General features: G+C 46.0%; 1 protein-coding gene across 1 annotated transcript in view; it reads right to left on the reverse strand.

Annotated features, from left to right (window-relative positions):
• The window catches only part of DOCK6 (dedicator of cytokinesis 6), a 56,351-nt gene extending 54,168 nt beyond the window's left edge, over positions 1 to 2,183 (reverse strand). Inside the window, exon 1 of the mRNA XM_006875130.1 lies at positions 2,118 to 2,183. Within this exon, the coding sequence (XP_006875192.1) occupies positions 2,118 to 2,161 (44 nt within the window). The 5' untranslated portion in view covers positions 2,162 to 2,183. The remainder of the gene's footprint in view (positions 1 to 2,117) is intronic.
• Between the last annotated feature and the right edge of the window lie 10,286 nt (positions 2,184 to 12,469).

Genomic DNA, 12,469 nt, shown 5'->3' on the forward strand with positions numbered 1-12,469 from the left:
CAGAGAGGGAGAGCGACTGTGTGCTGAAGACCTGGGGGGCACAGGGGAAGGATTGCATGGAGGGGATTGTAACCATGGCAATGAGACGATATACAATAGAATGAATGTAAAACTAATGTTCTCCCATGTAAACTATCACATAATTCACAATAAAACATTTAAGAAAAAAAAGAATCTCTGTTCATTAGAAAATGGGGAGACTGATGAATATTCAGGCTAATAATGTCCAATCGATGATGACTTAATGAATGCAGACCCAGGTGTAAGCATGCACATGCTAAATGCTGACCAGGCTACTCCACAAACCTTGCCTGAAGCTGGTTATAAGCCTTTGAGCGACTCACTCACTGGTTCACCAGGGACCCAAGTCCTTTCTCTATTTTTCTTGTCCTGGGCTCTACAGCATCTATTCACCAGGGTGGGGACCCAGGACCCCTCTTTCTCACTTGAATGGACTCACAGACACAGGAACTGAGAAGCAAAGAATAGATGGTAATAACGTGCAGACCCAAAGTCCAAGACCGACAATTCCCATACAGTTGTTGTTGTTGTCAGGTGCCATCGAGTCGGAACTGACTCATAGTGACCCCATGCACAGCAGAAGGAAACAATGTCTGATCCCGGGCCAACCTCACTACCGCTGCCACATTTGCAGAGACAACTGTAAAACAAGCGCTGTGGGTTAATGCGCTGGACAGTAAGGTCGGTTTGAACCGCAAAGTTGACAGTTCAAACTCACCAGCCGCTCTTGGAAAATCCCTATACAGGGTCACTAAGAGTCGGAACAGACTAGATGGCACTTAACAACAACTATGTAATGAACACTCACTCTGATGCGACATCAGACTGCCACTCTCCTCTGGTCAGAACACCCATGGTCCTCCCTGAAACCCAGAAGGCCCTTTCCAATCTGCCCCCACTCTCCCTCCCTTTCAAGAGCTCCACTCTAGCAGAGGTGACCTCCTTGAATATCTGGGAACTCATCAACCAATTCCTGCCTCAGGGCCTTTGTACCTACCATTCCCTGTGCCTGGAAACCCCCACATATGAACATGGGTCCCTCCCTCTCCTCCTTCAGGTCATTGCCCAAATGACACCTTCTCAGCCAAGTCTTCTCATCCCACCCTATCTAAAGAAGCTCTCCTTTTTCTGCCTTTTTAGTCCCCATATGTGACTGCACTTTCATGAACATTTGATCTACTTTACTGTGCTTCTCCTGATCTGTGTTCCCTACTATGTCTGTCTTTAAGGATGGGATCTTCTCTTGTGTCCCCATCAGACCAAGGCCCCAGCCACAGGTGACTTTTTCATCTAGGGGTGGTTAGGGCAGGTCTCTAGTAGAGGGGGCACCTGTGCCAATTCTACCACCCACAGGGAATGCTGAGACCTCAATCTTGGTGGAAGCCCCTCAGCTGAGAGGCCTTAGTTTCTCACAATCCCCAGTGGCCGCGAAAATGGATCCCCTCGCGCCAGGCGCCTGTACTCTCTCCCGTCTGCCCACCAGCTGGTTCTTTCCCCAGCCCCCACTCTCTCTATTCAATCACCCATCCATCCCAGCTCTTCTGGCCTTAATGGGAGAGCCCGAAGCAGGGCGGGGTGGGAGTGGGGGTCCACAGCTGTCCCGCGGCCCCCCCGCCCCCCCCCCGCCAGACAGCTGGGCTCGAGGCCCTGGGGTGGGGGGAGGGAAGGGCTCTCGAACATCCCGAGGGGTTTCAAAGGCTGCCTGAGCAACACCTCAGTCCTAAATCCCGACGCCAGGAGAACCCACGCCCCACACCAGGGATGAGCTGGCACGGGATGGGATGGGATGGAAGGTGCCTCCTCGTGGGGCTCGGGCGAAAAGCACAGAGGGCGCCGGCACCCGCTCTCCCCACGACACCTCCTCCGGGAAGCCCCCTGGGCACGCCCCCACGGTCGTCAGCCGCCATCGTGCTCGCGGCCGGCGTCGCTCATAACCCGGTCCCAGCAACCCTCACCGCCTTTTTCGGCCTCAGTCCCCGCCAAGGTGAAGGACGGCAGCGGGGGGGCCCGCCGGGGAGGGGGGGTGGAGCAGGCCGCCCGGGGCGGGGCTCGGACACGTGGGGGCAGCCGAGGAGGGGGCCCGGCGGCCGCGCTACCTGTTGATCTTGTGCGCGAAGGCGCGACGCTCAGCTGCTGCCATGGCGCCCCGCGTCCCGCCGCCGGCCCCGCAGCTCCGCCCGAGTACCGTCCCACCGTGGCTGCCGCCGCCCGGTTCTGGGCAGACCGGCTGGGCGGGGCCGGGGGCGGGGCCCTTCCGGGTGCGCCAGGCCGCTCGGTGCTGCCCCTGCCGGCAGAGGGCCTGGATCCCCTCAGTCGCAGAGCCCGCCGGGCTGGGTGGGAAACAGGCTCAGAGAGCAGTTAGACGGGGGCGGCGAGCGCCCCCAGACACCCAGGGGCGCTCTGACACGTGACTGGAAAGCATCAACATTCCCACAATTCAAAATCATCACTTGGGCTGAAGGGACGATTGTTTCGCTCATTTTACAGATGAGTAAACTGAGGCACCCGAGCGTTGAAGCACCTGCCCAGGACAGAATGACTCTACTGATGTGAGCGGAGGGGACTGGCTGGGCCTCAGGCGCCGGGAGATGTGACTCAAGATCTCCTGGGGGGACCAGCGAAAGCCAGTCTGGGAGGCTGGACCGGCCCGGCCGCCTCCACTGAAAGGAGGATGTGGGGATACCGTGGTTAAAATTTCCACAGATCATTCCACAACGGCCCCTCTCAGCTTTATTAGAGAACCCTCCCTCCATGCCCCGCTCATCTGCTTGTACAGCCCCTCCCGTCTAGGTCAGAAAATGTTTTAGGGAGAATTTTGAAGCTAAAGGAAAGCCTGTTGTGCTGGACTCAAAGGAGATACGCCTGGAATTTGGGGACCCTTAGGGACCTTCATGCAGGCCTAGAATAGCATCTAGGCTAGTGAGAGCCCAACAGGCAGCCCCCAGCCTGGCAGGTGCACACCTGTGTCCATAGCCCACGTGCCCGGCCCGGCAGACTCCAGGTATAACTCCGCCCATCACTCCAGAGTTACCCTCACTCCAGCCTGCAGCCTCGGGGTCTAAAGTCCCTGCTTCACCTGTCTGGCTGCACGTTCTGGGAAGCCAGACCAGACAGGAGCCATGGGGATGAAAAAAGATGAGGATTTCTCACCTCCCCCTCTGCCTAGCTCTGGTCTAGCCCCCATCATCTCCTTCTTGGATCAGTGCAGCCACCCTGATGCTCCCAGCGCACCCTCTCTCACTTCAGTTTCTTCCCCTCTCAGTGGCCAACGGAAACTCACCAGAGTCAGGGCACGTTTATCCTGTATCATGGCTTCCACCTGACTCTGGGTAAAAGACCCAAGTTCACCCTGCACGACCTCCTCCCTCTCCCCTCTTCCATTGTTCTGCTCATTTCCCCTCCACCTCATGTCCCTTTTCCATATGGAAGGAGCCCTGGTGTTGCAGTGGTTGAACACTTGACTGCTAACTGAAAGTTTGGTGGTTTGAACTCACCCGCTGCTCCCCAAGAGAAAGATGTGATAGTCTGTTTCCATCAAGATTATAGCCTTGGAAAGTCTCTGGGGCAGTTCTACTTTGTCCTATTGGGTTGCTACGAGCCAGAATTCACTCAACATCTATAGGCTTGCCTTGTTGTTGTTGTTGTTTCTATGTGTGAGTGCTGGCATTGTCCCCCTTTTATGGATGAGGAAACAGAGATCCAGAGAGGTGGAGTGACTTGCCCCAGTCACTGAGTGAATCAGCATCAGATCTGAGATTGGAAACTAGGGAACCTGACAACAAAGTTGCCTCTCAACACCAGCGGCATCTTTACCCAAGCCTGGCTATGAGACCTGGGGCAATTCACTCAACCTCTCTGAGCCTTGTTCTTTCATGTGCTCATGAGGTTTAAGAGCCAATCACAGAAGGGGAACAGACATTGGGAAGCAGGTCAGGTACAGAAGCCCTTGTGGATAAGTGCTGATGCTCCCTGGAGCCTCCAGATGAAACACGGCTTCAAAACTGCCAAGGAAAGCCCCTGCCCTGCTGCCTGGAGACCAGCACCAGCCCTGTGCCTGCCAGACCTGAGTGGCAAGGCTGTTTCTCCCCAGGGCGTGGTGAGACCTGACACAGTTGGGTGGGGCTGGCGGGTGACACCTGCAGCTGCTCAAACAGAAGCGGAGCTCAGTGGGGACTTTGGTCTACACTAGCTGTTGTGGAAGAGCTGATGGTTGTGTGTGTGTTGTATGTGTGTATGTGGGGGGGGAGGCAAAGGCGGGAGCTGCGATCACAGAGGAGGGACGACATGGGTCCAAGTGGCAAAGGGTAATCGTTGGTCCTTGGTGGGGCCAAGAGGTGGTGGGGAGTGGGTAGATTCTAGTCAGGCTTCCACAGTGGAGACAACAACCTGAGTCATCCACTGCCCTGTGTTGTTGTCTTCACTCCTTGCCCACCCGGCCCCTTCTTTATCCCTTCGATCTCACCTTTGACATCCTCCATCATGGTCCAGTCACACTGTGCCTAATTATATATCTCTGTGGGGTCCCCAGCATCTAGACCATCGTTAGATAGCAGTTACTGTTGAGTCACCTCTGAGTGTCCCAACCACACCTGCATCAGAATAGAACCATGCTTGCTCAGTTTTTCACAAAAGTACATCTCCAGGTCTTTCTTCTGAACTTCCACTGAGGTTTCTTTTGAACCTCCAAGCAGAGCACAGGAGTCATTTGCATCACCCAATTGGTCAGCCATAAATAGCGATTTCTCTTTGGTTTTCCTGATTTGCTGTTCAATGTTTGGTGAAGGAAGGCACCCTGGTGGCACAGGGGAAAGATGAAGCAGTCTGCTTCCATAAAGATTTATACCCTTGAAAACCCTATGGAGCCTCTCTACTCGATCCTATAGGATCACTATAAGTTGAAATCAACTCATTGGCAGTAGCTTTGCTTTTGTTTTGGTGGGCTTGAGTCACTGTAACATTATAATGTGCTTTTGTATCTTTCTGTTGGGCCTTGTGCCTCTAGACTTTTGTACCAAGGGAGAAAGATGTTGCAGTCTGTTTTCATAAAGATTTTTGTTGGTTCCGACTCATAGTGTGACCCTATGTACAACAGAACTAAACACTGCCCAGTCCTGCAAAAAGAAGACAGCCTTAGAAACCCTGCGCAAACTTCTGCTCTGTCCTGTGGAGTCGCTGTGAGTCGGGATTGATTTCACAGCAGTGGGGATATGCACAACTTCTATTCATTCTTCAAAACTCACAGTTTTAAGAAGCCTTCTTTGATGATCCCGTTCTCTGTGGCAGCTGGGTCAGGGGCTCCTCAGGGCTCCCGGAGTTCTCTATACAGCCCTGATCACCTTTAATTGGAACTGCCTGGTCATGTCTGTCTCCCTACTAGAAGATCTGCTCGGTGAGGGACATTCCTCACTACCACGTCCCCAGAGCTCAGCACAGGGCTGTGCATATAGTAAGTGCTCAATAAGCTAAGGAGTGAGGCAGAGTGGCAGAGAGGCCCAGTGGTCAGGGGACCCCGAGGCCTCCCTGTTTCCTAGTCCCAATGCCTTCTATTCCAACCATTGGTGCTTGGAGCAGTAGGAAAAACCAGCTCCCTGGAAACCAAGAGAAAGCCAAACCCATTAGCATCAGATCAATTCCAACTCATAGCATCCCTATTAGAGGCCAGAGTAGAACTCACCCTGGAGTTGCCAAAACACGTGATTCTCCCGACCTTTTGTTAACAGCCAAGTCCCTTCCCCATTATACCATCAGATTCTACCCCCGACTGAGTAAGTATTGCAAAAGGACACAACCCTGACACACACCTTTGCTAATTTAAAACCATGCAACATCTCCTTGTTCTGTTCCAACAACTGCCTCTTGTTCTATGTACAGGTTCTACGTGAGACAATTTAGTATTCTTTAATTCCCATTCTTTCCAAGGTTATCCAAAATGTGTTGTGATCCACACAGTCAAATACATTTGCATAGTCGCTAAAACACAGGTAAATATCTTTCTTGTATCCTCTTCTTTCAGTTAAGATCCATGTCCTCTTCTGAATCTGACTTGAATTTCTGCCAGTTCCCAGTCAAAGTACTGCTAAAACACTTTTTGAATTGTCTTCAACAAAATTTTACTTGCATGTGATACTAATGATTTGGCTCAATAATTTACACATTCTGTAGGGTCACCTTTCTTTGGTGTGGGTATGAATATGTATCTCTTCCAGTCAGATGGCCAGGTAATGTTGTCTTAGCAATTTCTTAGCATAGAGAGGTGAGTACCTCCAGCATTGCTTCATTTGATGAAACATTTCAAACAGTATTATGTCCATTCCTGGAGCTTTGTTTCTCGCCAATGTCTTTAGTGTAGCTTGGATATCTTCCTTCAAAACCATTGGCTCCTAATCATAAGCTGCCTCTTGAAACGATTAATGTCGACCTGATCTTTTTGGTACAGTGACTCTGTGTATTCCTTCCATCTTCTTTTGATGATTCCTACATAATTCAATATTTTGGACGATTGCTATTGCTAAGTGCCATCCAGTAGGTTCCAACTCATAGCAACCCTGTGCACTGTTTCCTAGGAGTGGCTGGTGGGTTTCAACTGCCAACTTTGTGGTTAGCAGTCTAGTGCTTATGGATGGCACCACACCAGCACTCCATTTTGCACAGGTTGTTGTTGTTAGATGTCAAGTTGGTTCCTAATCATAGTGACCCTATGCATAACAGAACAAAACATTACCCAGTCCTGTGCCATCCTCACAATGATTGCTAAGCAGGAACCCATTACTGCTGCCACTGTGCCAATCCATTTGATTAAGGGTCTTTTCACTTTTTCACTGACCCTCCACTTTACCAAGCATGATATCCTTCTTCAAGGACTGGTTCCTTCTGATAATATGTCCCAAGTATGAGAGATGAAGTCTTACCATCCTGGCTTCTAAGGAACATTCTGGTACTTCTCCAACACCATAACTCAAATGCATCAATTCTTCTGTGGTGTTCCTTATTCAATGTCCAACTTTAACATTCAGATGAGGTTACTGAAAATACAATGACTTGGGTCAGGTGCACCTTAGTCCTCAAACTGACATCTTTACTCTTGAATCCTTTAAAGAGGTTTTGTACAGCAGATTTGCCTACTGCAATAAGTTATTTGATTTCTTAACTGCTGCTTCCATGAGTGTTGATTGTGGATGCAAGCAAAATGAAGTCTTTGACAACTTCAATCTTTCCTCTATCATGTATTGATCAGTGGTGAGGATTTTTGTTTTCTTTATATTGAGGCACAAACTATATAGAAGGTTGTGGTCCTTGATCTTCATCAGTAAGTATTTTAAGTCCTCTTCATTTTCAGCAAGTAAGGTTGTATCATCTGCATAGCGCAGGTTGTTAATGAGTCTTCCTCCAATCGTCATGCCATGTTCTTCTTCATATAATCCAGCTTTTTGGATTATTTGTTTAGTATACAGGTTGAATGTTGTTGTTGTTGTGAAGTGCCATTGATTCTGACCCATAGCGACCCTGTATAGGGTTTTCAAGGAGCAGCTGGTGAGCTTGAACCACTGATGTTGCAGTTCAAACGACTGCAGCCTGATGCATTAGCCCACAGCACCACACCAGGACTTAAGTATGGTGAAATAATACAACCCTGGTGCACACCTTTCCTGGTTTTAAACAATTCAGTGTCCCCTTGTTCTATTCTAATGGCTGCTTCTTGGTCCATGAACAGGTTTCTCATGAGCACAAATAAGTGTTCTGAAATACTCATTCTCTGCAATGTGTCCATAGCTTGCCATGATCCACACAATTGAAAGGCTTTGCAAAGGTTAACATCTTTCTGGTACTCTCTGCTTTTAGCCATGACACATCTGAGATCAGGAATGATACCCCTCATTGCACGTCCACGTCTAAATCTGCTTCAACCTCTGGCAGTTTCCATCAGTGTTCTGTTGCAGCTGTTTGAAAATAATCTTTAGCAAAATTTTACTTGCATGCGATTTTAATATTATCTGATTATTTCAGCATTCTGTCAGATCAACCATCTTTGGAATGGACACAAATATGGATCTCTTCCAATCAGTTAGCCATGTAACTGTCTTCTAAATTTCTTGGCATGGATGAGTGAGTGTTTCCAAAACTAGCTCAATTTGTTGACAGATTTCAATTTGAATTCCATCAATTCCAGGAACCTTGTTCTTGGCCAATGTCTTCAGTGTACTTTGACCTTCTTCCTTCAGTGCCACTGACTCTTCATCATATACTATCTCTTGAAATGGCTGAATTTGATGATTTCTTTTTGGTACAGTGACTATGTGTATTCTTTCCATCTTATTTTGGTGCTTTCGGCATCATTCAATATTTTGCCCTTAAAATTCTTCATTATGATAAGTCGAGGTTTGTGTTTTTTTGTGTTTTTATTTCAGTTCTTTCAGCTTGAGAAATGCTGAGCATGTTCTTCCCTTTTGGTTTTCTAACTCCAGGTCTTTACACATTTCACTATAATGTTTAACTTTGTCTTCCCAAGCTGCCCTTAAAAATTTTCCATTCAGTGCTTTTACCTCCCCATTTCTTCCATTTGCTATAGCATCTCTATGCTGAAGAGTGAGTTTCAGAGTCTCTTCTGACATCCATTTTGGTCTTTTCCTTCTTTCTTATCTTCTTAATGACCTTTTGCTTTCTTCCTGTATAATGTTCTTGATGCCATCCCACAACTCTTTTGGTCTTCGGTCATTAGTGTCTAATGCTTCAAACCTGTTCTTAAGATGATCTCTAAATTCAGGTGGGATATGTTTAAGGTCAAATTTTTGCTCTCAAGGGCTTATTTTATTTTTCTTCAGCTTCAACCTGAATTTGTGTCTGAGCAATTGATGTTCTGTTACACAGCCTGCCCTTGGCCTTGTTTTGGCTGATGATATGGGGTTTCTCCACTGTGTTTTCCCACAGATGTAGCCAATTTGATTTCTGTGTATTCCATCTGGTGAGGTCCAGGCATACAGTCATCTTTTATGTTGTTTTTTAAAAAAAGTATTTGCAATGAAGAAGTCATTGGTCTTGCACAATTCTATCATGTGATCTCCAGCATCGTTTCTATCACCAAGACTATATTTTCTAACTACTGATCCTTCCTCTGTTTACAACCTTTGCATTCCAATCACCAGTAATTATTAATACATCTTGAATGCTTGATCAATTTCAGAATGAAGAAGTTGGTGCTGGTGGTCGTGTGCCATGGAGTCGGTTCTCACTCATAGTGACCCTGTAGGGTTTCCAAGATTGTAAATCTTGATGGGAGCAGAAAGTTTCATCTTTCTCCTGCAGAATGGCTGATAGTTTTGAATTGCTGACCTTGAGGTTAGCAGCCCGACTCGTAACCACTATGCTACCAGAGCTCTTTTGAAGAAGCTGGTAGAATTCTTCAATTTCATCATCATTGGCTTTAGTTGTTGATGCATAAATTTAAATAATAATGGTGTTAACTGGTCTTCCTTGTAGGTGCATAAATATTATCCTATCACAAACAGCATTATACTTTAAGATTGATCTTGAAATGCTCTTTTTGATGATGAATTCAACTCTATTCCTCTTTAATTTGTCATTCTTGGTACAGTAAACCATATGATTGTCAGATTCAAAATACCCAATACCAGTTGTTTCAGCTTGCTAATGTTAGGACATCAATCTTTAGTTTTTTGACAACTTTCAATTTTCCTAAATTTATACTTTGTACATTCCATTTTTTGATTCCTAAAGGATGTTCACAGCTGTTTTCTTCTTTTTTTTTGGGTTGTGTTCTATCAGCAAACGAAGGTCCCGAAAGCTTTTCTTCATCCATATCATCACTGTCAACTTTAATTTGTGTAGATAGCTCTTCTTCGGTCATATTTTAAATGCCCTCTAACCTGAGGGGCTCAACTTCTGGCACAGTATCTGACGATATTCTGGTGCTATTCATCATGCTTCAATATTTCAATATTCTGGTGCTTTCTGACGTTGTTCCATTGCTGATCATAAGGTGTTTTTTTTTTTAGTGACTAAGCATTCAGAAATAGTCCACCTCTCCATCTTCCTAGTTTGTCTTAGTCTGGAAGCTAAGCTGAAACCTATCCACTGTGGGTGACCCTGCCAGTAATTAAAATACTGGTGACATAGTTTCCAGCATCACAGCAACACACAAGCCACCACAGTACGACAACCGACAGACGAGTAGTGGCATCTTTTAACATTGCAACTTGAGGCTTGAATTTTTTCGGCAGTTCCTTCAGCTTGTGAAATGCCAACCATGCTCTTGCTTTTTGGTCTTCTAATTCCGAGCCTTTGTACATTTCATTCTAATGCTTTGTCTTTTCACGTCACCTTTTCAAATCTTCCATTCAGCTCTTTCACTTCCTCATTCCTTCCACATGCTTTAGCGTCTCTATGTTCAAGAACAAGTTTCAGAGTCTGTTCTGACACTCGTTTTGGTCTTTTCTTTCTTTCCTATCTTTTCAGTGACCTTTTGCTTTCTTTATGTATGATGTCCTTTATGTCATCCAGAGTGCTTCTGGTCATTGGTCGTTAGTGTTCAGTGTGTTAAATCTTTTCTTGAGATCGTCTCTAAATTTAGGCGAGATATATTCAAGGTCAAGGAGATCTGATAGTTAGTGGTTACATATCAGGCTGCTAACCACAAGATGGAGTGGACCAGGCGCTCTATGGGAGAAAGATGAGGGTTTCTGCTCTAGTAAAGACCCCATACAGGATTGCTGTGATTTGGAACCAACTCCACAGCATATAACCACTACCACCATTCTGAAGGTCATATTTGGGTTCTTGTGCACTTGTTTTAATTTTCTTCAGCTTCAACTTGAGCTTCCATGTGAGTAATTGATGGTCTGTTTCATAGTTGGCACCTGGCCTTGTTCTGAGGATACAGAGTTGTTCTCTCACCTCTTTCCACAGATGGAGCAGATTCAATTCCTGTGTATTCCTTCCAGTGATGTCTACATGTATAGATACCATTTATGTGGTGGAAAGCAAGGCATTTGCAATGAATAAGTCATTGTTGTTGTTGTTGTTAAGTGCCGTCAAGTCGATTCGGATCCATAGCGACCCTGTATAGGGTTTCCAAGGAGCAGTTGGTGAGCTTGAACCACTGACCTTGCAATTCAAATGGCTTTGCTATCTGATGCATTAGCCCGCAGCGCCACACCAGGGCTTGAATAAGTCATTGGGCTTGCACAATTCTATCATGAAATCTCAGGCATTGTTTCTAACATCAAAGCATATTTTGTAACTACTGGTCTTTCCTCTTTAATCCGACTTTTGCATTCCGATCACCAGTAATTATCAATGCATCTTGATTATATGCTTGATCAATTTCAGACTGCAGATGTTGGTAAAAATCTTTAATTTCTTCTTTGGCATTAGTGGTTGGTGCATAAATTTGATTACTAGTGGCATTAACTGGTCTTCCTTATGGGAATATGGATATTATCCTATGACTGACATGGTTGTACTTCAATATAAACCTTGAAATATTTGTTCTTTGTGACAATTAAAGTGATGCCATTCCTCTTCAATGTGTCATTTCCGGCATTGCAGACCAAATGATTATCCAATTTAAATTGGCCAATGCAAGTCCATTTCACCACATTTGTCTGTCAGTTTGGCTTGCATGTTGCTGTGATGCTAGAAGTTATGCTTCCGGTGTTTAAAACACCAGCAGGTGTACCCAGGGTGGACAGGTATCAGCAGAGCTTCCAGATGAAGACAAACTAAGAAGATACAGAGGCAGACTTACTTCTGAATGGTTAGCCACTGAAAACATTCTAAATAGCAGCAGAAGATTGTCAGATGTAGGGGCCAGAAGATGACAACATTGTCAGATGTAGGGCCAGAAGATGACAACACTGTCAGATGTAATGCCGGAAGATGAACCCCCAAGGTTGGAAGGCACTCAAAATACAACTGGGGAAGAGCTGCCTCCTCAAAGTCGTGTTGACCATGATGATGTAAACAGAGTAAAGCTTTCAGAATCTTCATATGCTGACGGGGCACAACTCAGAATGAGGAAAAAGAGCTTTAAACATCTATCAATAATTGGAACATGGAATATATGAAGTATGAATCTAGGAAAATTGGAAATTGTCAAAAATGAAATGAAATGCACAAAGATTAGTATCCTAGGCATTAGCGAGCTGAAATGGCCATTTTGAATCAGAGAATCATATGGCTTACTATGCCAGGAATGACAAACTGAAGAGAAATGGCATCACATTCATCAGCAAAAAGGACATATCAAAGTGTCTCCTGAAGTATAATGCTGTCTGTGATAGAACCAATAAACGACATTCTTATCAATGGAGAAAAGATTGAAGTTGTCAAGGACTTCATTCTTCTTGGATCAACTATCAACATTTGCGGAAGCAGCAGTCAAGAGACCAGACAACGTATTGCATTAGGCAAATCTGCTGCACAGGAACTTTTT

Source organism: Chrysochloris asiatica, unplaced genomic scaffold (genome assembly GCF_000296735.1).
Source record: "Chrysochloris asiatica unplaced genomic scaffold, ChrAsi1.0 scaffold00312, whole genome shotgun sequence".
Taxonomy (NCBI): Eukaryota; Metazoa; Chordata; class Mammalia; order Afrosoricida; family Chrysochloridae; genus Chrysochloris; species Chrysochloris asiatica.